This window comes from Salvelinus sp. IW2-2015, linkage group LG4q.2, assembly GCF_002910315.2.
Source record: "Salvelinus sp. IW2-2015 linkage group LG4q.2, ASM291031v2, whole genome shotgun sequence".
Taxonomy (NCBI): Eukaryota; Metazoa; Chordata; class Actinopteri; order Salmoniformes; family Salmonidae; genus Salvelinus; species Salvelinus sp. IW2-2015.
This window is the reverse complement of record NC_036843.1, coordinates 25,907,120-25,934,611: the sequence shown is the minus strand read 5'-3', so window position 1 is coordinate 25,934,611 and position 27,492 is coordinate 25,907,120. Positions and strand designations below refer to the sequence as shown.

The 27,492-nt window shown below is 41.1% G+C and overlaps 1 protein-coding gene across 1 annotated transcript in view; it reads right to left on the bottom strand.

The window, feature by feature from the left end:
- Window positions 1–27,492, bottom strand: part of LOC111963075 (nesprin-1-like) — a 160,646-nt gene that overhangs the window by 12,444 nt on the left and 120,710 nt on the right. Inside the window, 23 exon segments of the mRNA XM_070443308.1 lie at window positions 8,351–8,372; window positions 8,374–8,439; window positions 8,442–8,479; window positions 8,643–8,677; window positions 8,679–8,734; window positions 8,736–8,788; window positions 11,804–11,824; window positions 12,498–12,882; window positions 12,996–13,187; window positions 13,449–13,586; window positions 13,952–14,134; window positions 17,053–17,203; window positions 17,386–17,573; window positions 18,763–18,925; window positions 19,261–19,427; window positions 20,314–20,472; window positions 21,612–21,767; window positions 23,407–23,532; window positions 24,457–24,596; window positions 25,034–25,088; window positions 26,005–26,239; window positions 26,614–26,708; window positions 27,317–27,464. Of these exon segments, the coding sequence (XP_070299409.1) occupies window positions 8,351–8,372; window positions 8,374–8,439; window positions 8,442–8,479; window positions 8,643–8,677; window positions 8,679–8,734; window positions 8,736–8,788; window positions 11,804–11,824; window positions 12,498–12,882; window positions 12,996–13,187; window positions 13,449–13,586; window positions 13,952–14,134; window positions 17,053–17,203; window positions 17,386–17,573; window positions 18,763–18,925; window positions 19,261–19,427; window positions 20,314–20,472; window positions 21,612–21,767; window positions 23,407–23,532; window positions 24,457–24,596; window positions 25,034–25,088; window positions 26,005–26,239; window positions 26,614–26,708; window positions 27,317–27,464 (2,972 nt within the window).

Below are 27,492 nucleotides of genomic sequence, written 5' to 3'. Positions count from 1 at the left end.
TACTATTATGAGATCTCACAACGTGGATGGATAACACTAATTATTAATGAGATCTCACAACGTGGTTGGATAACACTAATTATTAATGAGATTCCCAACGTGGATGATAACACTATTATTGAGATCTCACAACTGGATGGATAACACTAATTATTAATGGATCTCACAACGTGGATGGATAACACTAATATTAATGATGATCTCACAACGTGGATGATAACACTAACTATTTAATGAGATCTCACAACGTGGATGATAACACTAACATATTAATGAGATCTCACAACGTGGATGGATAACACTAACTATTAATGAGATCTCACAACGTGGATGATAACACTAATATTAATGAATCTCACAAGTGGATGATAACACTAACTATTAATGATATCTCACAACGTGGATGGATAACACTAACTAATTAATGAGTATCTCACAACGTGGATTGGATAACACTAATTATTAATGAGATCTCACAACGTGGATGATAACCAATTATTAATGAGATCTCACAACGTGGATGGATTAACACTTAATTATTAATGAGAATCTCACAACGTGTGGATAACACTAACTATTAATGAGATCTCACAACGTGGATGGATAACACTAATATATTAATGAGATCTCACAACGTGGATGGATAACACTAACTATTAATGAGATCTCACAACGTGGATGGATAACACTATTATTAATATGAGATCTCACAACTGTGGATGATAACACTAACTTATTAATGAGATCTCACAACGTGGATGGATAACACTAATTATTAATGAGATCTCACACAGTGGAGGATAACACTAATTATTAATGAAATCTCACAACGTGGTATGATAACACTAATTTATTAATGATGATCTCACAACGTGGATGATAACACTAATTATTAATGAGATCTCACAACGTGGATTGTAACACTAACTATTAATGAATATCTCACAACGTGGATGATAACACTAATATTAATGAGATCTCACAACGTGGATTGATAACACCTAACTATTAATGATATCTCACAACTGGATGGATAACACTAATTATAATGGATCTCACAACGTGGATTGATAACACTAACTATTAATGATGATCTCACAACGTGGATGGATAACACTAATTATTAATGAGATCTCACAACGTGGATGGATAACACTATATTAATGAATCTCACAACTGGATGTGATAAACACTAATATTAATGAGATCTCACAACGTGGATGGATAACACTAATATTAATGAGATCTCACAACGTGATGGATAACACTAACTATTAATGAGATCTCACAACGTGGATGGATAAACACTAACTATTAATGAGATCTCACAACGTGGTTATGGATAACACTAACTTATTAATGAGATCTCACAACGTGGATGGATAAACACTAACTATTAATGAGACTCACAACGTGGATGATAACACATTATTAATGAATCTCACAACGTGATGGATAACTAAATTCTACACGTGATACTAACTATTAATGAGATCTCACAACGTGGATTGATAACACTAATTATTAATGAGATCTCACAACGTGGAATGGATAACACTAACTATTAATGAGATCTCACAGTGTGGATTGATAACACTAATTATTAATGAGATCTCACAACGTGGATGGATAACACAACTATTTAATGAGATCTCACAGTGTGGATTGATAACACTAATTATTAATGATGATCTCACAACTGGATGGATAACACTAACTATTAATGAGATCTCACAACGTGGATGGATAACACTAACTATTAATGAGATCTCACATGTGGATGATAACACTAACTATTAATGAGATCTCACAACGTGGATGGATAACACTAACTATTAATGAGATCTCACAAGTGGATTGATAACACTAATTATTAATGAGATCTCACAACGTGATGGATAACACTAACTATTAATGAGATCTCACAACGTGGATGGATAACACTAACTTATTAATGAGATCTCACAACTGGATGGATAACACTAATTATTAATGAATCTCACAACGTGGATGGTAAACACTAACTATTAATGAGATCTCACAACGGGATGAGAAACACTAACTATTAATGAGATCTCACAACGTGGATTGATAAACACTAATTATTAATGAGATCTCACAACGTGGATGGATAACACTAATTATTAATGATATCTCACAACGTGGATTGATAACACTAACTATTAATGGAGTCTCACAACGTGGATTGATAACACTATTATTAATGAGATCTCACAACGTGGATGGATAACACTAATTATTAATGAGATCTTACAAGTGGATGGATAACACTAATTATTAATGAGATCTCACAACGTGGATGGATAACACTAACTATTAATGAGATCTCACAAACGTGGATGATAACACTAATTATTAATGAGATCTTCACAACCGTGGATGGATAACACTAATTATTAAATGTGAGATCTCACAACGTGGATGGATAACACTAATTATTAATTGAGATCTCACAACGTGATGGATAACACTAATTATTAATGAGATCTCACAACGTGGGATGGATAACACTAATATTAATGAATCTCACAACGTGGATGATAACACTAACTATTAATGAGATCTCACAACGTGGATGGATAACACTAACTATTAATGAGATCTCACAACGTGGATGGATAACACTAACTATTAATGAGATCTCACAACGTGGATGGATAACACTAATTATTAATGAGATCTTCACAACGTGGATGGATAACACTAATTATTAATGATATCTCACAACGGGATGGATAACACTAACTATTAATGATGATCTCACAACGTGGATGGATAACACTAACTATTAATGAGATCTCACAACGTGGATTATAACACTAATTATTAATGAGATCTCACAACGTGGATGGATAACACTAACTATAATGATATCTCACAACGTGGATGATAACACTAATTATTAATGAGATCTCACAACGTGGATGGATAACACTAACTATTAATGATATCTCACAACGTGGATGGATAACACTAACTATTAATGAGATCTCACAACTGATGGATAACACTAACTATTATGAGATCTCACAACGTGGATTGATAACACTAACTATTAATGAGATCTCACAACGTGGATGGATAACACTAATTATAATGAGATCTTACAGTGTGGATGATACCACTAATTATTAATGAGATCTCACAACGTGGATTGATAACACTAATTATTAATGATATCTCACAACGTGGATGGATAACACTAACTATTAATGAGATCTTCACAACGTGGATGGATAACACTAACTATTAATGAGATCTCACAACGTGGATGATAACACTAACTATTAATGAGATCTCACAACGTGGATGGATAACACTAAACTATTAATGAGATCTCACGTGTGGATATTAACACTAATTATTAATGAGAATCTCACAACGTGGATTGATAACACTAACTATTAATGAGATCTCACAACGTGGATTGATAACACTAACTATTAATGAGATCTCACCGTGTGGATTATAACAACTAACTATTAATGAGATCTCACACGTGGATGATAACACTAACTATTAATGAGATCTACGTGGATGATACACTAACTATTAATGAGATCTCACAACGTGGATTGAAACACTAATTATTAATGAGATCTCACAAGTGGATTGATAACACTAACTATTAATGAGATCTCACAACGTGGATTGATAACACTAACTATTAATGAGATCTCACAACGTGATGGATACAAATATTATGGATTCACAAGTGGATATACACTAACTATTAATGAGATCTCACAACGTGGATGGATAACTAACTATTAATGAGATCTCACAACGTCGGATGGATAACACTAATTATTAATGAGACTTCAGTGTGGATGATAACACTAATTATTATGAGATTCTCACAACGTGGATGATAACACTAATTATTAATGAGATCTCACAACGTGGATTGATAACACTAATTATTAATGAGATCTCACAATGTGGATGGATAACACTAATATTAATGATATCTCACAACGTGGAGGATAAACTAATATTAATGATCTCACAACGTGGATGATAACACTAATTATTAATGAGATCTCACAACGTGGATTGATAAACACAATTTAATGAGATCTCACAACGTGGATGATAACACTAACTATTCAATGATAATCTCACAACGTGGATTGATAACACTAATTATTAATGAGATCTCACAACGTGGATTGAAAACACAAATTATTAATAGATCTCACAGTGTGATTGATAACACTAATATATTAATGAGATCTCACAACGTGGATTGATAACACTAACTTAATGAGATCTCACAACGTGATTTTAACATCTAATTATTAATGAGATCTCACAACGTGGATTGATAACACAAATTATTAATGAGATCTCACAGTGTGGATTGATAACACTAATTATAATGAGATCTCACAATGTGGAATGATAAACTAACTTTAATGAGATCTCACAATGTGGTTTGAACACTAATTATTAATGAGATCTCACAACGTGGATGGATAACACTAACTATTATGAGATCTCACAACGTGGATGTACACTAACTTTGGATTCACAAGTTTGCATGGATGGATTTCTATGTCTGTTGAAGAAACATTTAGGTCCGTTCTTTCACACAGAGATTAAACTCCCGAATAATACATTGAAATGCTTTTAATCTCACAGGAGTAGTCTTAATCTAGGTCTAAGAAGCTGGCCCGTGAACATAAAATCAAAGCCCTTATCTAACCGTATTCCATGTGGGTGTCCATCCACTCTTCCCATCCTCAGGAGAGGGAGGTACCTGGACACCCACATCCTTCAGTTGGACAGGGTTCTGGACACCAGCCAGTTACATCTGCAACAGACAGAGAACGTCATCCGCAGCAGAACCCCCACCGGGCCAGAGCTGGATGCATCAACATGGGATATGTGAGTACTGTCTGATATACATCCTTATCACCATTCTGTCTTAATGGAAGGTCTTTAGGAAACATTTTTGCCTTTACCTAAGAAGTTCCTACGGTGTGATTACTTTGTGTGAGGTCTCCAGTGACATGCTTTCTGTCTGTTTGCTGTCCTATGTCCTGTTGTGTAGATGCGTCTGCTGGGAGAGTGTCGTAGCAGTATAGACACGGTGAAGAGGGTTGGCTACGAACTGAAGGGGGAGGGGACAAGGCCTCAGGACTTGCTGACCCCATTGATGATGAATCACAAACAACAGGTAAGTTTGGCCATCAGGTGTTGATATTATTCAGGCTTAAGACAGTCAAGAGGTGGAGAGCTCTTAAGACAGTCAGAGGTGGAGAGCTCTTAAGACAGTCAGAGGTGGAGAGCTCTTTAAGACAGTCAGAGGTGGAGAGCTCTTAAGACAGTCAGAGGTGGAGAGCTCTATAGACAGTCAGTAGGTGGAGAGCTTTGAGACCAGTCAGAGGTGAGAGCTCTTGAGACAGTCAGAGGTGGAGAGCTCTTGAGACAGTCAGAGGTGGAGAGCTCTTTGAGATCAGTCAGAGGTGGAGAGCTCTTGAGACAGTCAGAGGTGAGAGCTTCTTGAGACAGTCAGAGGTGGAGAGCTCTTGAGACAGTCAGAGGTGGAGAGCTCTTAAGATGTAAAGTAGCAATGGTACATTAATGCCACAACTTGTAGTCCACGATGAGACAACATTGTGTGTTTTCTGGTTGTTTTTGTCCAGAGTACTCAAGCAAGAGAAGTAAGTACAAAGTCACAAGCTTTTTAAGGCAGACACATTTTTTGGGCTGTACGAGCTCTGTACTGTAATTGGCCTGTACTGCGACTGTACTGTAATGGCCTGTACTGGACTGTACTGTAATGGCCTGTACTGGACTGTACATGTACGGGCCTGTACTGGACTGTCCTGTAATGGCCTGTACTGGACTGTACTGTACGGGGCCTGTACTGACTGTACTGTAATGGCCTGTACTGGACTGTTACTGTACGGGCCTGTACGGGCCTGTACTGGACTGTACTGGACTGGACTGTACTGGGACTGTACTGTAATGGCCTGTACGAGCCTGTACTGTCGGGCCTGTACTGGACTGTACATGTAATGGCCTGTACTGGACTGTACTGTAATGGCCTGTACTGGACTGTACTGTAATGGCCTGTACTGGACTGTACTGTACGGGCCTGTACTGGACTGTCCTGTAATGGCCTGTACTGGACTTACGTTACGGGCCTGTACTGGACTGTACTGTAATGGCCTGTACTGGACTGTACTGTACGGCCTGTACTGGACTGTACTTGTAATGGCCTGTACTGGACTGTACTGTAATGGCTGTACTGGACTTACTGTACGGGCCTGTATGGGACTGTACTGTAATGGCCTGTACTGGACTGTACTGTACGGACCTGTACAGGGCCTGTACTGGACTGTACTGTAATGGCCTGTACTGACTGTACTGTAATGACCTGTACTGGACTGTACTGTAATGGCCTGTACTGGACTGTACTGTACGGACCTGTACGGGCCACCTGTACTGTAATGGCCTGTACTGACTGTAAGCTGTATGTCACCTCAAATGCCTGAATATACAGTATAATTAGTTGTAGACATATGAATGATAGATAAACTGAACATATTGTATATCCATATATCCCATATATACCATGTAGATACCATATATACCATGTAGATCCCATATATACCATGTATAACATATATACCATATATCCCATACATACCATGTAGATACCATATATCCCATATATCCATATATACCAGTAGAATACCATATATCCTATAGATACCATATGTCCTATAGATACCATTATACCCAATAGATCCCATATACCCCATAGATCCCATATATCCCATATGTACCCATATTCACATATGTACCATACATCCCATATGTACCAATATATCCCATATATACCATATATACCATTACCAAATTAATCATTTGATACCCTTTCCTTTCTTCCTCCTTTACCTTGCTCTATGGTATATAGGGTATCTACATGTAATACATGGTGTATATATGGTATATATGGGATCTACATGGTATACATGGTATATATGGTATATAGGGTATCTACATGGTATATATGGTATATAGGGTATCTACATGGTATATATGGTATATAGGGTATCTACATGGTATATATGGTATATGGGATATATGGTATATATGGGATATATGGGATATATGGTATCTACATAGTATATATGGTATCTACATGGTATATATGGGATATATGGTATCTACATGGTATATATGGTATGTATGGGATATATGGGATCTACATGGTATATATGGTATCTACATGGTATATACATGGTATATATGGTGTATACGGGATATATGGTATATATGGTATCTACATGGTATATATGGTATATATGGTATATACATGGTATATATGGTATACATGGTATATATGGGGTCTACATGGTATATATGGGATATATGGTATATATGGTATACATGGTATATATGGGATATATGTACAGTTTATCTATTATTCATGTCTACAACTGATTATGTATATTCAGGCATTTGAGGTGACATACAGCTTACAGTCCAGTACAGGCCATTACAGTGCAGGCCCGTACAGGCCCGTACAGTACAGTCCAGTACAGGCCATTACAGTACAGGCCCGTACAGGTCCGTACAGTACAGTCCAGTATAGGCCATTACAGTACAGTACAGGCCATTACAGTACAGGCCCGTACAGGTCCGTACAGTACAATCCAGTACAGGCCATTACAGTACCGTACAGGTCCGTACAGTACAGGTCCGTACAGGCCATTACAGTACAGGCCCGTACAGGTCCGTACAGTACAGTCCCATCCAGCCCTATACAGCCCTGTACAGCACAGTCCAGTAAAGCCCCAAGAAATGTGTCTGCCTTAAAAGCTGCTGACTTTGTACTTACTTCTCTGCTTGAGTACTCTGGAGCAAAAACAACCCAGAAAACACACAACCACCACACAATGTTGTCTCATCGTGGACTACAAGTTGTGGGCATTAATGTACCATTGCTACTTTACATCTTAAAACCTCTCCACCTCTGACTGTCTTAAGAGCTCTCCACCTCTGACTGTCTTAAGAGCTCTCCACCTCTGACTGTCTTAAGAGCTCTCCACCTCTGACTGTCTTAAGAGCTCTCCACCTCTACTGTTTAAGAGCTCATCCACCTCTCTGACTGTCTAAGAGCTTCTCCAACTCTTGATGTTTAGAGCTTCCACTCTGACTGTCTTAAGAGCTCATCCACCTCTGACTGTCTTAAGACCTCTCCACCTTTGACTGTTCTTAAGAGCCTCTCCACCTCTGACTGTCTTAAGAGCTCTCCACCTCTGACTGTCTTAAGCCTGAATAATATCAACACCTGATGGCCAAACTTTACCTGTTGTTTGTGATTCATCATTCAATGGGGTCAGCGAGTCCTGAGGCCTTGTCCCCCTCCCCCTTCAGCTCGTAGCCAACCCTCTTCACCACGTGTCTATACTGCTACGACACTCTCCAGCAGACGCATCTCACAACGACATAGGACAGCAAAACAGACAGAAAGCATGTCACTGAGACGCTCACATCAAGTAATCACACCGTAGGAACTTCTTAGGTAAAGCAAAATGTTTCCTAAAGAACCTTCCATTAGACAGAATGGTGGATGAAGGATGTCATATAGCAGACAGTACTCCACATATCCATGTATGATGCATCCAGCTCCGGCCGGTGGGGGTTCTGTGCGGATGACGTTCTCTGTCTGTTGCAGGTGTAACCGGCTAGTGCTCCAGAACCCTGTCCAACTGAAGGATGTGGGTGTCCCAGGTACCTCCCTCTCCTGGGATGGGAAGAGTGGGATGGAACCCACATGGAATACGGTTAGATAAGGGCTTGTATTTTATGTTCACGGGCCAGCTTTCTTAGACCTAGATTAAGCCTATCCTGTGACATTTAAAAGCACTTTCAATGTAGATTATTCGGAGTTTAATCTGTGGTGTGAAAGAACGGACCTAAATGTTTTCTTCAAACAGACATAGAAATCCATCCACTGCAAAAACGTTGTGAGATCTCATTAATAGTTAGTGTTATCCATCCACGTTGTGAGATCTCATTAATAATTAGTGTTATCCACTCCACACTGTGAGATCTCATTAATAGTTAGTGTTATCAATCCACACAGTGAGATCTCATTAATTAATTAGTGTTATTCATCCACGTTGTGAGTCTCATTAATAATTAGTGTTATCCATCCACGTTGTGAGATCTCATTAATAATTAGTGTTATCCATCCAACTTGTGAGATCTCATTAATAATTAGTGTTATCCATCCACAGCAGTGAGATCTCATTAATAATTAGTGTGTATCCATCCACACTGTGAGAACTCATTAATAGTTAGTGTTATCAATCCACGTTGTGAGATCTCATTAATAGTTAGTGTTATCATCCACGTTGTGAGATCTCATTAAGAATTAGTGTTATCCCACGTTGTGAGATCTCATTAATAGTTAGTGTTATCCATCCACGTTGTGAGATCTCATTAATAATTAGTGTTATCACATCCACGTTGTGAGATCTCATTAATAATTAGTGTTATCATCCACGTTGTTGAGATCTCATTAATAATTAGTGTTATCATCCACGTTGTGAGATCTCATTAATAGTTAGTGTTGATCCATCCACGTGTGAGATCTCATTAATAGTTAGTGTTATCCATCCACGTTGTGAGATCTCATTAATATTAGTGTTATCCATCCACGTTGTGAGATCTCATTAATATTAGTGTTATCCAATCACACAGTGAGATCTTAATAGTTAGTGGTATCATCCACGTTGTGAGATCTCATTAATAATTTAGTGTTATCCATCCACATTGTGAGATCTCATTAATAGTTAGTGTTATCATCCACGTTGTGAGATCTCATTAATATTAGTGTTATCAATCCACGTTGTGAGATATCATTATAGTTAGTGTTATCATCCACGTTGTGAGATCTCATTAATAATTAGTGTTATCATCCACGTTGGGAGATCTCATTAATAGTTAGTGTTATCATCCACATTGTGAGATCTCATTAATATTAGTGTTATCATCCACGTTGTGAGATCTCATTTATAGTTAGTGTTATCATCCACGTTGTGAGTATCATTAAATAATTAGTGGTATCATCCACGTTGTGAGATCTCATTAATAGTTAGTGTTATCCATCCACGTTGTGAGATCTCATTAATAATTAGTGTTATCCATCCACGTTGTGAGATCTCATTAATAATTTAGTGTTATCCATCCACACGTGAGATCTCATAATAGTTAGTGTTATCATCCACGTTGTGAGATCTCATTAATAATTAGGTTATCCATCCACGTTGTGAGATCTCATTAATAGTTAGTGTTATCATCCACGTTGTGAGATCTCATTAATAATTAGCGTTATTCAATCCACGTTGGTGAGATCTCATTAATAATTAGTGTTATTCCATCCACGTTGTGAGATCTCATTAATATTAGTGTTATCCATCCACGTTGTGAGATATCATTAATAGTTAGTGTTATCATCCACGTTGTGAGATCTCATTAATAATTAGTGTTATCCATCCACGTTGTGAGATCTCATTAATAGTTAGTGTTATCCATCCACGTTGTGAGATCTCATTAATAGTTAGTGTTATCCATCACACTGAGATCTCATTAATAGTTGTGTTATCCATCCACGTTGTGAGATCTCATTAATAGTTAGTGTTATCCTCCACGTTGTGAGATTCATTAATAATTAGTGTTATACATCCACGTTGTGAGATCTCATTATAGTTAGTGTTATCCCCACGTTTGTGATCTCATTAATAATTAGTGTTATCCATCCACGTGTGGAATCTCATAATAATTAGTGTTATCCATCCACTTGTGAGATCTCATTAATAGTTAGTGTTATCCATCCACGTTGTGAGATCTCATAATAGTATAGTGTTATCATCCACGTTGTGAGATCTTCATTAATAATTAGTGTTATCCATCCACGTTGTGAGATCTCATTAATAGTTAGTGTTATCCATCCACGTGTGAGATCTCATTAATAGTAGTGTTATCCATCCACTGAGATCTCATTTAATAGTTAGTGTATATCCATCCACGTTGTGAGATCTCATTAATAGTTAGTGTTATCCATCCACGTGTGAGATCTCATTAATAATTAGTGTTATCCATCCACGTTGTGAGATCTCATTAATAGTTAGTGTTCCATCCACGTTGTGAGATCTCATTAATATTAGTGTTTCCATCCACGTTGTGAGATCTCATTAATAATTAGTGTTATCCTCCACGTTGTGAGATCTCATTAATGTTGTGTTATCCATCCACGTTGTGAGATCTCATTAATAATTAGTGTTATCCATCCACGTGTGAGATCTCATTATATTAGTGTTATCATCCACTTGTGAATCTCATTAATGTTAGTGTTATTCATCCACTTGTGAGATCTCATTAATAGTTAGTGTTATCCATCCACACTGAGATCTCATTAATAGTTAGTGTTTCCATCCAGTCGTAAATTAGAAGACGATGGACGAAGAAACATTTTTAGCACAATAAAACAATAACAAAAACATCTCCCCAGAAGATGTGCACAACAACATTTACCTTTAAAACACACAGGATGCCAACACAAGAAATCAGCTTGAGGTTAGCTACAGTAGCCTACGTGCCACACAAATGAAATGCAAAATGTTAGAAAGCGGTGCTGTTAGTTAACGATGCCTGCTGTTATGCTTCAGTGGCCTGTGAGAAAACCAAACCAAACTCGTGCAGGCAGAAAGCAGGCTGTGAGAGTTAGTTTTCCACAGCAAGGCATGTTGCCTACCATCAGATGACCTCAGACGACCTCTCTGAGATCGAGGCTATCTTATCCCAGTACCTGCCGATAAGTTGTGAGGGGTCTGGTATCATTAGCTACCTGCAGTAGTGGTGCATGGGATGGAGGGGTCTGGTATCATTAGTACCTGACAGTAGTGGTGCAGGGATGAGGGGTTCTGGTATCATTAGTACCTGACAGTAGTTGTGCAGGGATGAGGGTCTGGTATCATTAGTACCTGACAGTAGTGGTGCAGGGATGAGGGGTCTGGTATCATTAGTACCTGATAGTAGTGGTGCAGGGATGAGGGGGTCTGGTTCATTAGTACCGATAGTAGTGGTGCAGGGATGAGGGGTGTAGACTACACTGACCTGACAGTAGTGGTGCAGGGATGAGGGTGTAGACTACCCCGACCTGACAGTAGTGGTGCAGGGATGAGGGGTGTAGACTACACTGACCTGACAGTAGTGGTGCAGGGATGGGGTGTAGACTACACTGACCTGACAGTAGTGGTGCAGGGATGAGGGGTGTAGACTACACTGACCTGACAGTAGTGGTGCAGGATGAGGGTGTAGATACCGACTGACAGTAGTGTGCAGGGATAGGGGTGTAGACTACACTGACCTGACAGTAGTGGTGCAGGGATGAGGGGTGTAGACTACACTGACCTGACAGTAGTGGTGCAGGGATGAGGGGTGTAGACTACACTGGACCTTGACGTAGTGGTGCAGGGATGAGGGGTGTAGACTACACTGACCTGACAGAACGGAAGCAGAAGCTGATCCCTGGTAGCTCCCCTCCTCTCCGTGCTCCCCGTGCTCAGAGGCCAGGCCCAGGGCCCTGCTGGCACTCTCCAGCCTCTTTCTCAGGTCGTAGTCATGGTCCCACTCCAGGGGGATGGAGTCCACGCTGGCTGGGGTGCCCCTGCCCGAGCGCTCAGCCCCAGTACAGAGGGGGGCAGTCAGGGAGGGCAGAGGGGAACTCAGGTCTYCAAGACGTTCACTCCAGGGAATGCTGAACAGGTCCCCAGGTTCATCCAGTTCAATCTCCTGGTCCGAGAATGACACATCGTACTCTTCTCCTGTCAGCTGGAAGAGGAAGGATGGGAGGTTAAGGTACACCTATGAGACAGTCAAAAAAGAGACAGTCAGCATCAAAATGAAAAGAACAAGGGCTCAGTAGACGTCATCCCTGGGCTCACCGGTAGTCGGATCAGCTTCTTATAGTAACGCTCCACGCGTCCAAACACCTCCTGGTAGTATCTCCGCAGCTCCTCCAGCTCCTCCTCTATAACAGCAGCATCCAGAGGCTCACTCTTCTGTAGCAGCACCTCTCCCTGGTGGAAGATGTGCCCGACCTTCCCCGTGGTCAGAGAAATCTCCTGCTGGAACGCCTGGTATAAAAAAACAAGCGAGGCAGAGGCCAGACTGAATACAGTGTGTTTTAGGAACATGGTGGTTAGGATACAGTTGAGCCATGGTAGGAGTTTGTTTTAGTTTTGCTACCCGGTTCCATATCAGTCAGAAATAGTGATTATGTGATTATTTCAATGATTACTGATAGAATTCATAGTATAGTCGAGGTATTGAAGAGCGGGAAAATATGTAGGATATGGAGAGAACAATAATCACTTGTGTAAAGAGGCCATCCTTACCCGGAGCTGTTTGATCTTGGCTCGGATGTCACACTGTGAGAAGTGTTCTATGTTGGTGAGCTGCAKGTCCATCTCAGTGAGCCACACCACGACGCTGTCTCTGGCCGTCTCAAACTCCTCACGCTGAATGATAAAGTGCTGGAGAAATCATAAAGAGATGCTTTAGCGTACACATCTCTTGCAGCAAAAAAAAATAAAAATCTTCGAACTGGAACTTCGTGCAGACACTTCACATGATTCTGCCGACTAGAACCAATGAAATTACTTCCCTGCTGGTATAGTTTCTTTCCGAGAGCAGTACCAACCCTCATGAGTGTAGAATCCCACTGGGCACAGACATCAATTCAACGTCTATTCTACGTTGGTTCAAAGTCATTTCATTGAAATGACGTGGAAACAAMGTTGATTCAGCCAGTGTGTGCCAAGTGGGATTGGACTATATACACCATACTTTCTGTTGTGTTACAGTTGCTCAACGGGCCTCCTCTGGATTGACTCTGTACCTTGAGCCTGCGGAGGATGGAGGCCACCCTCTTCTGCAGGTTATCCCAGCGCTGGTTCCCGTCGTGGGACATTTCCTGGAGGCGACAGGAGGAGTCTGTGCGGTTCTCCCTGGCCAGACGGCGGTACTGCTTATTGATCGTCTCCAGCTGGGTCAGGCTCTCATGGGCCTGAAACTGAAACGCCTGGAACACACACACACAAATATAACCAACACATTTAGAATCTAAAAAAGAGACAAGTTGCTTGATAATTTCATTGACCATTTAATTGATCAATTTATTGCTCAGGGATGAGTTATGAGTTTTGTCCATGTAAAGTGCATTCTGAAAGTGTTCAGACCCCTTGACTTTTTCCACATTTTGTTACGTTACACCCTTATTCTAAAATGTATTAAATTGTTTTCCCCCCTTCATCAATCTACACACAATACCCTGTAAAGACAAAAGAAATAGGTTTTTAGAAATGTTTGCAAATGTACCTAAGTATTCAGACCCTTTACTCAGTACTTTGTTGAAAAACCTTTGGCAGCGATTACAGCCTCTAGTCTTCTTGGGTATGAAGCTATAAGCTTGCCACACCTGTATTTGGGGAGTTTCTCCCATTCTTCTCTGCAGATCATCTCAAGCTCTGTCAGGTTGGATGGGGAAAGTCGCTGCACAGTTATTTTCAGGTCTTTCCAAAGATGTTCGATCGGGTTCAAGTCCGGGCTCTGGCTGGGCCACTCAAGGACATTCAGAGACTTGTCCCAAAGCCATTCCCTCATTGTCATGGCTCTGTGCTTAGGGTCGTTGTCCTGTTGGAAGGTGAACCTTCGCCCCAGCCTGAGGTTCTGACCGCTCTGGAGCAGGATTTCATCAAGGATCTCTCTGTACTTTGCACCGTTCATCTTTCCCTCAATCCTGGTTAGTCTCCACTGGGAGACCACTGAAAAACATCCCCACAGCATGATGCTGTCACCACCATGAGTAACCGTAGGGATGGTGCCAGGTTTCCTCCAGACGTGACGCTTGGCATTCAGACCAAAGAGTTCAATCTTGGTTTCATCAGACCAGATAATCTTGTTTCCCATGGTCTGAGAGTCCTTTAGGTGCCTTTTGTCAAACGCCAAGCGGGATGGCCTGTGCCTTCTACTGAGGAGTGGYTTCCRTCTGKCCACTCTACCATAAAGGCCAGATTGGTRGMGKGCTGCAGAGATGGTTGTCCTTCTGGAAGGTTCTTCCATCTCCACARAGGAACTCTGGAGCTCTGTSAGAGTAACCATCGGGTTCTTGGTCACCTCCCTGACCAAGGCACTTCTCCCCCGAATGTTCAGTTTTGCCGGGCGGCCAGCTCTAGCAAGAGTCCATCTGGTGGTTCCAAACTTCTTTCATTTAAGAATGATGGAGGCCACTGTGTTCTTGAGGACCTTCAATGCTGCAGACATTTTTTGGTACCCTTCCCCAGATCTGTTCCTCGACACAATCCTGTCTCGGAGCCTGTCTACGGACAATTCCTTCGACCTCAGGGCTTGGTTTTTGCTCTGACATGCACTCAACTGTGGGACCATATATAGACAGGTACAGTTGAAGTCGGAAGTTCACATACACCTTAGCCAAATGCAGTTAAACTCAGTTTTTCACAATTCTTGACATTTAAACCTAGTAAAAATTCCCTGTCTTAGGTCAGTTAGGATCACCACTTTATTTTCAGAATGTGAAATGTCAGAATAATAGTAGAGCGAATTATTTCTTTCTTTCATCACATTCCCAGTGGGTCAGAAGTTTACATACACTCAATTAGTATTTGGTAGCATTGCCTTTAAATTGTTTAACTTGGGTCAAGCTACTTGGGTAGCCTTCCACAACCTTCCCACAATAAGTTGGGTGAATTATGGCCCATTCCCCCTGACAGAGCTGGTGTAACGGAGTTAGGTTTGTAGGCCTCCTTGCTCACACACGCTTTTTCAGTTCTGCCCACACATTTTCTATAGGATTGAGGTCAGGGCTTTGTGATGGCCACTCCAATACCTTGACTTTGTTGTCCTTAAGCCATYTTGCCACAACTTTGGAAGTATGCTTGGGGTCATTGTCCATTTGGAAGAYCCATTTGCGACCAAGCTTTAACCTCCCGACGGATGTCTTGAGATGTTGCTTCAATATATCCACATAATTTTCCTGCCTCATGATGCCATCTATTTTGTGAAGTGCACCAGTCCATCCTGCAGGAAAGCACCCCCACAACATGATGCTGCCACCCCCGTGCTTCATGGTTGGGATTGTATTCTTCGGCTTGCAAGCCCCCCCCCTTTTCCTCCAAACATAACAATAGTCATTATGGTCAAACAGTTCTATTTTTGTTTCATCAGACAAGAGGACATTTCTCCAATAAGTACGATCTTCGTCCCCATGTGTAGTTCCAAACCGGTGTCTGGCTTTTTTTATGGCGGTTTTGGAGCAGTGGCTTCTTCCTTGCTGAGCGGCCTTTCCGGTTATGTCGATATAGAACTCGTTTTACTGTGGATATAGATACTTTTGTACCTGTTTCCTCCAGCATTATCACAAGGTCTTTTGCTGTTATTCTGGGATTGGTTTGCACTTTTCGCACCAAAGTATGTTCATCTCTAGGAGACAGAACGCGTCTCCTTCCTGAGCAGTATGACGGCAGCGTGGTCCCATGGTGTTAATACTTGCGTACTATTGTTTGTATAGATGAACATGGTACCTTCAAGCGTTTGGAAATTGCTCCCAAGGATGAACCAGACTGAACCAGACCAAGGATGAACCATGATCAATGGAAACAGGATGCACCTCAGCTCAATTTAGAGTCTCAAAGGGTCTGAATGCTTATGTAAATAAGGTGTTTCTGTTATTTATTTATTTTTTAAATAAATTTGCAAACATTTCTAAAAACCTGTATTCGCTTTGTCATTATAGGGTATTGTGTGTAGATTGATCAAATAAATGTAATCTATTTTAGAATAWGGCTGTAATGTTAACAAAATGTGGAAAAAGTCAAAGGGTCTGAATACTTTCCCGAATGCACTGTATGTACTGTATATGAAAGGAGAATATAGTGGTTATATCCAACTAGGACTAGGTGGTCTGTAGTAGCATGTCTGTACCTCAAACTTATTGAGTTCTTCCTTGGCCTCTGTGTACAGTACTCCTGAAGAGTTGGGTAGAGCAGCGGTCTTCTCTGAGGTCACTAGCCACTCCTCAAAACGCATAAAGTCTTCTAAGAACTTCTGCCATAAACGCCATGTCTCTTCAATCCTTACACATTAAAACGATATGGACAGTTTAAGTTGTGGTGAGAGCCTATATCACAAGTACATGTTTCCAAATTTACCAAACCTAGAATTACATCACTGCACTTGTTGATAGTCTTGAAAGTAAAAATTCGGACTACTTTAGAAACTACAGCGCCTAAATCCTAAATGTAGCGTGTCTCGTACTTGAGCCTCYTCTCCATGGACAGGGTACAGATGCTCCTCCAGCGGCGGTCCAGGTTCCTGGTGGTCTGCTGGATGGAATCACACTCTGTGTCCGTGGCACAGACGTCACAGTCGTGTAACAACACCTCACACAGGTTCAACGCAGACGCCACACTTGTGCTGTGCTTCTCTATGTCACGCTGAAGCTCCTGGGTGGACGGAGAGAAAGATGGAAAGATGTTATCTTATATTATGTTACAGAAAGAGGATGTTGATCTTAATCGTTTTTAGAATCAAGAAGCCTACTTAGACTTTTCAATAAGCCTACCTCTGTTGTACTGTCTATAAGCCTGTCTGCTGGGAACTAAACAGGGATCAATAAAATATCAACATAAACAACCGTTATTGATTATGTAGCTGTATCAGTGGCGGCCCACTTTTTGGAAGCGAACCACTCGATTTCGCCCCTACGTTATATGGCCATCGAACATGTCACCCTCCCTAGGAGAGGGGGTGACCTTGACAATTTATTGTTAAAACGAGAGGCTGCCTGGATCTTTAACTTAAAAACCCTGGCTCCCTTCGGTCTCAACGTAGACTTTGATCTGAAGCCATTCTTGTGATTTTGCTATTCATTATAAATGTTTGTAGGCCTATGTAGCCAAATTGTATATATTATCGTATGCTATCCATTCATGTTTTTGTATGTTCTTCTTATATCTGAGAATTAACCAATGATATCAGGCCACACCCGGCCATGATTACAGACACCTGTGTGTGTTCTTTAACAATTTATAAACTAGAGACTCGCAGTGTTTGTCATTATACCCCGATGAAGACAGCTTGTCTGTCAAAACGTTGGTTATTAGGTTATTAAATTATTGCATCTGAGCTTCTAGAGTGTGCGGCGCTTCCTTTTTTTTCAAGTATCAATAGCTATACCAGGGGGTGTACGCTACAATGTGTTTCAAAGTACCCACAGCCCACTGATGAGGTAGCCTGGTGGTCCCAGGTCTGTTTGTGCTGTCTTACCAACTGCTACAGATGTAGGATCTAATTTGATCACTCTTATGTTGCTAAGAAAGTTCCTGCACAGCAGGAAATGAGAACTTGTAGTGTGTTCAAGGTTTAAAAAATGCTTCTAAAGTTCATAATTTACACTCTAAAATGTCAGACTTAATTTGCCCTAATGAAAAATGTATCAACCCTTACAAAACATTTCATTAATAACAATCCACATAATAATTCACATTTGCTGTTGCTGCAGAATTATTTTCCTGCTGTAGAAATCTGTCTCAAATTAAGATACTACATCTGTATGACCGTTGCAGTGACAATGACTATAGGAGTTGGTGAGACAACATAAACAGACCACCAGGCTACTGACACAGTATTTACCTGCTGCAGGTCCAGCTTCCTCTGTATCTCCTGGGAGTCACAGGTGTCGTATAGGATAGGTCTGGACAGCTCAGTCTCTATGTGGGTCAGCCAGGACCGCAGACTAATCATGTTCTTATCCAGCTGCTGCACTGCAACCAGAGTCTCCCTCAGCTTCTTCAATCTGCCAGTGGGATACATAGTAGTTGTTTTAGAAAAACATACACAACGCAGTAGATTCCTGGTGATAAAGCACCTAAAGACAATTAACAAACCATTAACAACGTCATTAAATCGCTTCTTTCCACTCATTGTTTTTATTTAATTTAACCAAGAAGTCACATTGAGTATAGATTGTGCCAAGTACTGTACACTGAGAAAGCCAGAGTGTTTCTGACAGCCAAGAAAAAGTTTGCATCAAAGCAAACATTAATGCCAATGGCCCTTTGGGACACAAGTGTGTGTACAGTGTATCCATGTACTTCCTTTCCCACACACACACAGCCGTAGTATCCTTACCTGGCTCCGATGAGGTCCAGCAGGTGTTGCCAGCGCTCGCCCACCATGCTGAGTTTGTGTTCTATCTCAGATGCCTTGGTCTCATGGCTGGCCTTGACCAGTCTCTCCCCCAGCTGGTACAGCTGCTGCTTGTTCTCCTGGGCCACCGCTATCTCCTCATAATAGTCCTGAGAGAGGAGGGATAGATACACTTTAGAGCGGTTTGAGTACAGCGGAAATACAGTAGTCAGACCCGGTGGAAAAGTAATGTTATATTTGGAATGAAAAACTATTGAAAGAGCGATCAACTGCCACAACAAATTATAACACAAGCCTGTATTCCTAGAATAGAGTAGATCAGAGTACAGTATAACAGAGTACAGTATAACAGAGTACAGTAGAGTAGATCAGAGTAGAGTAGAACAGAGTAGAGTATAACAGAGTACAGTAGAGTTATATAACAGAGTAGAGTGGACAGTAGAGTACAGTAGATCAGAGTAGAGTTATATAGATCAGAGTATAACAGATCAGAGTAGAGTATAACAGAGTACAGAAGAGTACATCAGAGTAGAGTTTAACAGAGATACAGTATAACAGAGTACAGTAGAGTACATCAGAGGAGTTTAACAGAGTACAGTATAACAGAGTACAGTAGAGTAGATCAGAGTAGAGTAGAAACAGAGTAGGATAAGTAAACAGATAGAGTATAACAGAGTACAGTTAGAGATAACAGAGTAGCGTACAGTAGAGTACAGTAGATCAGAGTAGAGTATAACAGATCAGAGTAGAGTATAACAGATCAGAGTAGAGTATAACAGATCAGAGTAGAGTATAACAGATCAGAGTAGAGTATAACAGATCAGAGTATAACAGATCAGAGTAGAGTATAACAGATCAGAGTATAACAGAGTACAGTAGAGTATAACAGAGTAGCGTACAGTAGAGTACAGTAGATCAGAGTAAAGTATAACAGATCAGAGTAGAGTACAGTAGTACAGTTCAATGGGATATCTGTCTAAAACTAAAACATGAAAAGTTATGCATAATGTAGTTTAAGTTTCTGTTGGTGTTTACCTTGCGTAGCTTCTCGATCATCTCCTCGATTCTGACGTCTCCATTCTGGGAGACCTTGCTCTCCATTTGGGTAAGCCAATCACAGAGCTCCCTGTTCTTCTCCTTAAACACAGCCCACTCATTCAGCTTCTCACCCCCCTGCTGCTGCCGCAGGGATAGCTATGGAGAGAGAGAGACAGCAAGACAGACACATGGAAACTCACACTTTGTAAATACATATACTCATTTATGAGTAATTCACCATGGTAAGGATACTTGTTAGCTGCACAGATAAAATAAATGAACTTTTCCCCATAAAAAATAAACATACACAACTACCGGTACTAGGTAATATGCATAGATTTAGCAGAACCGCAATTAAGAGGTACTGCAGCAGTAGATGTCTAGAGGTGTTGCTTGAAGTAATAGATCTAACACAGTGTTTCCTGTCACTATCTGGTCTCTGGTCAACATACTCATATACAACATGTCGTTTGAAAGGGGAGGCATCCTGCACTGTTTTGTATTGAGGTTTCTCTCTACCTCAGACTTAGTTGCACGCATACCCCTTTCTACATTTGCATACGGCCCAGTGCAGAGCCTGGATGCCAGATCTGTTTCTGCTCTCTTGCCAACTCTCTTGCGACTAGGTGAAACATCTGTTGATGCGCCCTTGAGCAAGGCACTTAACCATTGTTGCTCTGGATAAGTGTCTGCTAAATGACTAAAATTCCACAATTTAGTCAGTGCAAGCCTGAAAGATTTACCCTTGTCCTACTGTATGTAGTGGAGCATTGGGACCACATGTTATTACAACTTAAAATAACTGCTCTTGTCTCTGTTGCCAGACTGATGACACGCCACCTACAGATGCTGTATATTAATTTGATTGTCCTGTTGCTAAAGGAATTTTCCTGCACATCAAGAAATGCAAACTTGTAGTGTATTCGAGGTATAAAAAGGCTTCTAAAGTTTGTAATCTCCACTTGAAAATGTCAGACTTGATTGTATCAACCCCTATAAAAAAAGTATTATGTTAATTATAATCCACATAACAATATACATTTCCCTTTGCTGCAGGATTATTGTCCTGTTGTGTGGAACCTTCTCAAATTAAGATACAGGATCTGTATTGTGTCAGAAACTGCTTCTCCTCACATTAACATATATTTATTTGTATGTGTGTTGATTTGATATAGAGAAACCGACGTGAAAGGTAGGAGAGAGAGTGCTGAAAGAGCAGTGGGCTGGATTCAAACCGTGCTGCCATGCTGTCAGCAGTACACTGTACAGCAACATATTCAACAGCCATACAGTACCTGGTGACAGATTTCCTCCCACTGGCGGTGCAGAAGCTCCATGCGTTCCTGTAGGACAGACAGGTCCTCAGCACTGATGTAGCTAGACAGGGACTCCCTCAGCACCGTCAGGTGGGCTAGGTCTTCTGTCCAGCCGTCAAACGTCTTCTCCAAGTCCTGGTCATGGGAGAAGAGAATGTTGCTACTTTCGTTGACCTAAAGCAGGTTTATTCTTAGCCATAATGACCTTAGCAGATGCAGAACATCTTGGTTTGGAGGCATATTTAACTGATGTAATTACAGACAAACTCAATTGGCACCTCAATGGGTTTGTTCTTATTACATCACGACATTCCTTCAACATTCCTCCAACATTCCCCACGGATGCCAGGAGCTGTTTACTGCTCTCTGCAGTACTGAACATGTGATAGACATAATAGGTACACTACTGTTCAAAAGTTTGGGGTCACTTAGAATTGTCCTTGTTTTTCAAAGAAAAGCAAATTTTTTGTCCATTAAAATAACATCAAATTGATCAGAAATACAGTGTAGACATGTATTTCTGATGTTGTAAATAATGTTGTAAATGACAATTGTAGCTGGAAATGGCAGATTTGTTTATGGAATATCTATATAGGCGTACAGAGGCCCATTGTTGTTCTGATCAGCAACCATCACTCCTGTGTTCCAATGGCACGTTGTGTTAGCTAATCCAAGTTTAGCATTTTAAAAGGCTAATTGATCATTAGAAAAMCCTTTTGCAATTATGTTAGCACAGCTGAAAACTGTTCTTCTGATTAAAGAAGCATTAAAACTGGCCTTCCTCAGACTAGTTGAGTATGTGGAGCATCAGCATTTGTGGGTTCGATTACAGGCTCAAAATGGCCAGAAACAAAGAATTTTCTTCTGAAACTCGTCAGTCTATTCTTGTTCTGAGAAATGAAGGCTATTCCATGCGAGAAATTGCCAAGAAACTGAAGATCTCGTACAATGCTATGTACAACTCCCTTCACAGAACAGCGCAAACTGGCTCTAACCAGAATAGAAAGAAGAGTGGGAGGCCCCGGTGCACAACTGAGCAAGAGGACAAGTAAATTAGAGTGTCTAGTTTAAGAAACAGACGCCTCACAAGTCCTCAACTGGCAGCTTCATTAAATAGTACCCGCAAAACACCAGTCTCGACGTCAACAGTGAAGCGGCGACTCCGGGATGCTGGCCTTTTAGGCAGAGCTCCTCTGTCCAGTGTCTGTGTTCTTTGCCAATCTTAATCTTTTCCTTTTATTGGCCAGTCTGAGATATGGCTTTTTCTTTGCAACTCTGCCTAGAAGGCCAGCATCCCGGAGTCGCCTCTTCACTGTTGACGTTGAGACTGGTGTTTTGCGGGTTCTATTGAGGACGTTTCTAAGTGACCCCACTTTTGAACGGTAGTGTAGGTCATTGAAGTGACAGGCCGCCGTGATCAGCAGATTAAGTGTACATTCTTTTGTCTATATTCTGTCTGTGTATTCTGCTTATTGTAAGGCAATGTCAGCAACACTTCACCAGTTCAAATTCACAGTACATGTAAATGTACTTGGCGGATAAAGGTGATTCTGAGTGAAGGAAAAACATGGTACTATTCTCTTGTATTTTGTCAATTGTTAGCATGCATGGCCCCCTTGCAAAAGAGACCTTGGTCTCATGGATAGAGCTTGGGCTCCCTGTTAAAATAAAGGCAAAATAACAGAAATAAAATGTATTATGTTAGATGGTATATGAGTCACTTCAGTATGTGTCTCCATGAGSTGTATTGAGCAGGTTGCAGATCTAAAGTTACCTTGCATCGCATCTGTTCAGCTTGCAAGTCCTCGTGGTGATCAGGGAGGGGCTGAGAGAACTGCTGTTTGAACTCCCTCAGCTTCTCCAGAGAACCCTCGATGCCTCTCTCACATGTCTCCCAGTCCTGTAGATGACATGGTGTCACTACGTTATTGTGTTCACAATTAGGTATCAATCATCAATAAATCAATCAAAGGTAGAGCTAAAGATGTGTTTAAAGGTACAGCTAAAGGTGTGTTTAAAGGAAAGTTAAGGTGTGTAAAGGAACAGCTGAAGGTGTGTTTAAAGGAACAGCTAAAGGTGTGTTAAAGGAACATTAAAGGTGTGTAAAGAACAGCTGAGTGTGTGTTTAAAGGAACAGTGAAAGGTGTTGTTAAAGGAACAGCTAAAGTGTGTTTAAAAGGTACAGCTAAAGGTGTTGTGTTTAAAGGAACAGCTAAAGGTGTGTTTAAGGTACAGCTAAAGTGTGGTGTTAAAGAACAGCTAAAGTGTTGTTTTAAAGGAACTGCTGAAGGTGTGTAAAGGAACAGCTAAAGGTGTGTTTAAAGGAACAGTTAAAGGTGTGTTTAAAGGAACAGCTGAAGGTGTGTTTAAAGGAACAGTTAAAGGTGTGTTTAAAGGAACAGCTGAAGGTGTGTTTAAAGGAACAGCTGAAGGTGTGTTTAAAGGAACAGCTAAAGGTGTGTTTAAAGGAACAGCTGAAGGTGTGTTTAAAGCTGCAATATGTAACTTTTTGTGGTGACCTGACCAAATTCATATAGAAATGTGAGTTATAGATTTKATATTCTCATTGAAAGCACGCCTAAGAAGTGATAGATCTGTTCTATGTGCGGTTTTGCACACTAGCTTCAAACAGCTGAAAATGCAATATTTTTGGTTACTTAAAATATATTTCACAGAGTTTTACAATGACTTTCTACACTATATATTGCTTGTTTTGTCACATAAACTGAAATTAGGCAAACTATTAGAATTTTAGCAACCAGGAAAAGGTTGTTTAAAGGTACAGCTAAAGGTGTGTTTAAAGATACAGTTTGGTGCAGTGTACCTTCATCAGCTTGTCCAGCTCACGCCTCTGTTCCTCCAGGCAGATGGTGGCATGTCTCCAGCGTTCCTGGATGTCTGTGAGCTCTCCCTGCAGAGACACCTCTGCCCTGCTGTCTGCAGATAGGAGCAGCTGCTTCCCAGCTTCTATGTGCGGCAGTAAGAGCTTGCTGTCGCTGTAGGACCTTCTCCTTTATCTGGGATAACAGGGGAAATCGGAAGTCAGCACATAGCATTAACACTGACCCTAACCATCCACGTCAGGATGTTAGAGCCCTGCTATCGCTGTAGGACCTTCTCCTTTATCTGGGATAACAGGGGATAGGAAAGTCAGCACATAGCATTAACACTGACCCTAACCATCCACCGTCAGGATGTTAGAGCCCTGCTATCGCGTGTACCGCCTTCTCTTTATCTGGGATAACAGGGTGAGTGGAAAGTCAGCACATAGCATTAACACTGACCCCTAACAATCCACTGTCAGGATGTTAGAGCCCTGCTATCGCTGTAGGACCTTCTCCTTTATCTGGGATAACAGGGATACCGGAAAGTCAGCACATAGCATTAACACTGACCCTAACCATCCACCGTCAGGATGTTAGAGCCCTGCTATCGCTGTAGGACCTTCTCCTTTATCTGGGATAACAGGGGATAGCCGGAAAGTCAGCACATAGCATTAACACTGACCCTAACCATCCACCGTCAGGATGTTTAGAGCCCTGCTATCGCTGTAGGACCTTCTCCTTTATCTGGGATAACAGGGATACCGGAAAGTCAGCACATAGCATTAACACTGACCCTAACCATCCACCGTCAGGATGTAAGAGCCTGCTATCGCCTGTAGGACTTCTCCTTTATCTGGATAACAGGGGATACGGAAAGTTCAGCACATAGCATTAAACTGACCGTAACCATCCCCGTCAGATGTAAGACGCCCTGCTATCGCTGTAGGACCTTCTCCTTCAGAGGCTGGACAGTTAGAACGTAACCCTGACCCCAACTCAGTGATATTTAAATGTTTTCAGCGGTATCTAATGACACAACCTTAAAACACATTTCAATTTTACATGAACAAATAACCTTYAATTCATTACATTTACTGACTTTGAATATCACTGCCCTAACCSTCCACTGTTAAGATGTAGCTGCCCTGCTGCCCCTACAGAACCTTATCCTTCAACTGGGATAACAGAGGCATATAATTATATCAGGATAGTTAGAGCATAACCCTGACCCTAACTCTAACCCTTATCAATGGCTCTAACGTGATAGCAAACAATAAAGGTGATAGGTGTCAGCCTTGCCTTGTTCCCCGGTACAGCTGAAATGGTGAGGATATTGCCATTTGAGGATAAGTACAATACTGTTATCCATTAAATATCTCTCCATCTCCAAAGTCATAATTGTGCAGGGTGAAAAAAGGTAGTCCCATTCAACACAGTCGTCAGAGAGAGTGAGTTTTGGTATAGTTTTATACCAAGTTTTATATCACCAAGAAGAAGGTAGCTAGCTAGGGTCAAGAGGTCATCAGAGTTAGTTGAGCCTAAAATACCTGAACTGCGTCCAGCATGGATCTGGCCTGCTGCAGGGGAACGGGCGCCCCAGCCAGTAGGGCCTCGGCGGGGTGTGAGACCTCCACTAGCCATTTCCTCAGCTTCTCTGACATAACCCTGTAACGTTGCCACTGGCGGATCAGGCTGTCGATGATACCCTGCCTTTGCTGGGCGCGACGCACCACGCCCTGCCACTGGTTACTCAACAGCGACAACTTCAGGTTGAATTCATCCCTGCAGGAGAGAGAGGACATTTAAAGTAAGATAAGGACTGGATTAGATGGATATACTGTACACCAGGGTTTCCCAAACTAGGCCCTGGGGCCCCTCTGGGTACAGGTTTTGTTCTTTGCCCTAGCACTACACAGCTGATTCAAATAATCCACTCATCATCAAGGTTTGATTATGAACCCTGGAACCTGCTGTAGAGGACTCATACAAAGCAGACAAGAATGATCAAGTTTATACCAAGGCACTCATCTACAGYTTTGTGAATGATAAGAGCCAAGTACACGTTAAGTTAAGCCAAGTTTTCTTTTAAAGTGCATCATATGAGTGTCATGATATGTGTATCAACACACTTTACAAAATGAGGCAGTGTACTGTACCTGTCATCCAGCTGTCCCTGCGCCARCATCCTCTGGCCATCACTGATTATAGAGTGGAGGATCTGCTGACGGCTGAACATCTCAGCCTGGAACAGCTGTGGAGAAAACACATTCAGATTTCAGATCAGAGTAAGAGCATCTTGGGAAGTGACATAACAGTAATTATTGCATTATAACAGTCATGATGACTCTGTGGAATMCAGACGTCCCAAATCCCAGCACGCAAARCTGGTTGAAATTATGTAATTATCCCTTTAACTGCAGTGGGCTAAATCAGGGTCACATAGTCKTAAACAAATCTACCTTGAAACAAAAGTATACACCTCAAACACATGGTTATGGGCTTTAAAAAAAGAAGACACCAGTACCATGTCAGATATAGAKTTGAAATGTATTACATTTTGAGTTTGCATTCCAAAATTGTACTTTATATGCAGCACAGAAGACTGAAATATAACTAAACCGTTTGACATAGAAACACATGATTATTAGTGTTGAATTTTTTTTTAAATTCATTATAAAATTATGAAAAATATGAATAGCATTCCACCCATGGGGCCACTAGAGGGAGTTTTGGTAATTTGACTGCAGGAAAGATCACAACCAGAACTGGTTCAGAACTAGTTGTAATCTGGGATGACGTCATAATTCCCCACCGGGTTCACTACTGGGTTATGTTTCCAGCAGGACATCCTCCACCTACTTTGTGCGCTCTCWGCTGCTCCATCAGACTCTGATAGTTCCCAGAGATCTCCACGGCCAGCTTCTCCTCTGTCTGTACCAGGAACTCCATCCACGTCTCACACTTCTCCATGAACGTCTGCTGCTGCAGCAGGAATGACTGCAGTTTGCTGAGGAGAGACCAACAACCGAAAATAT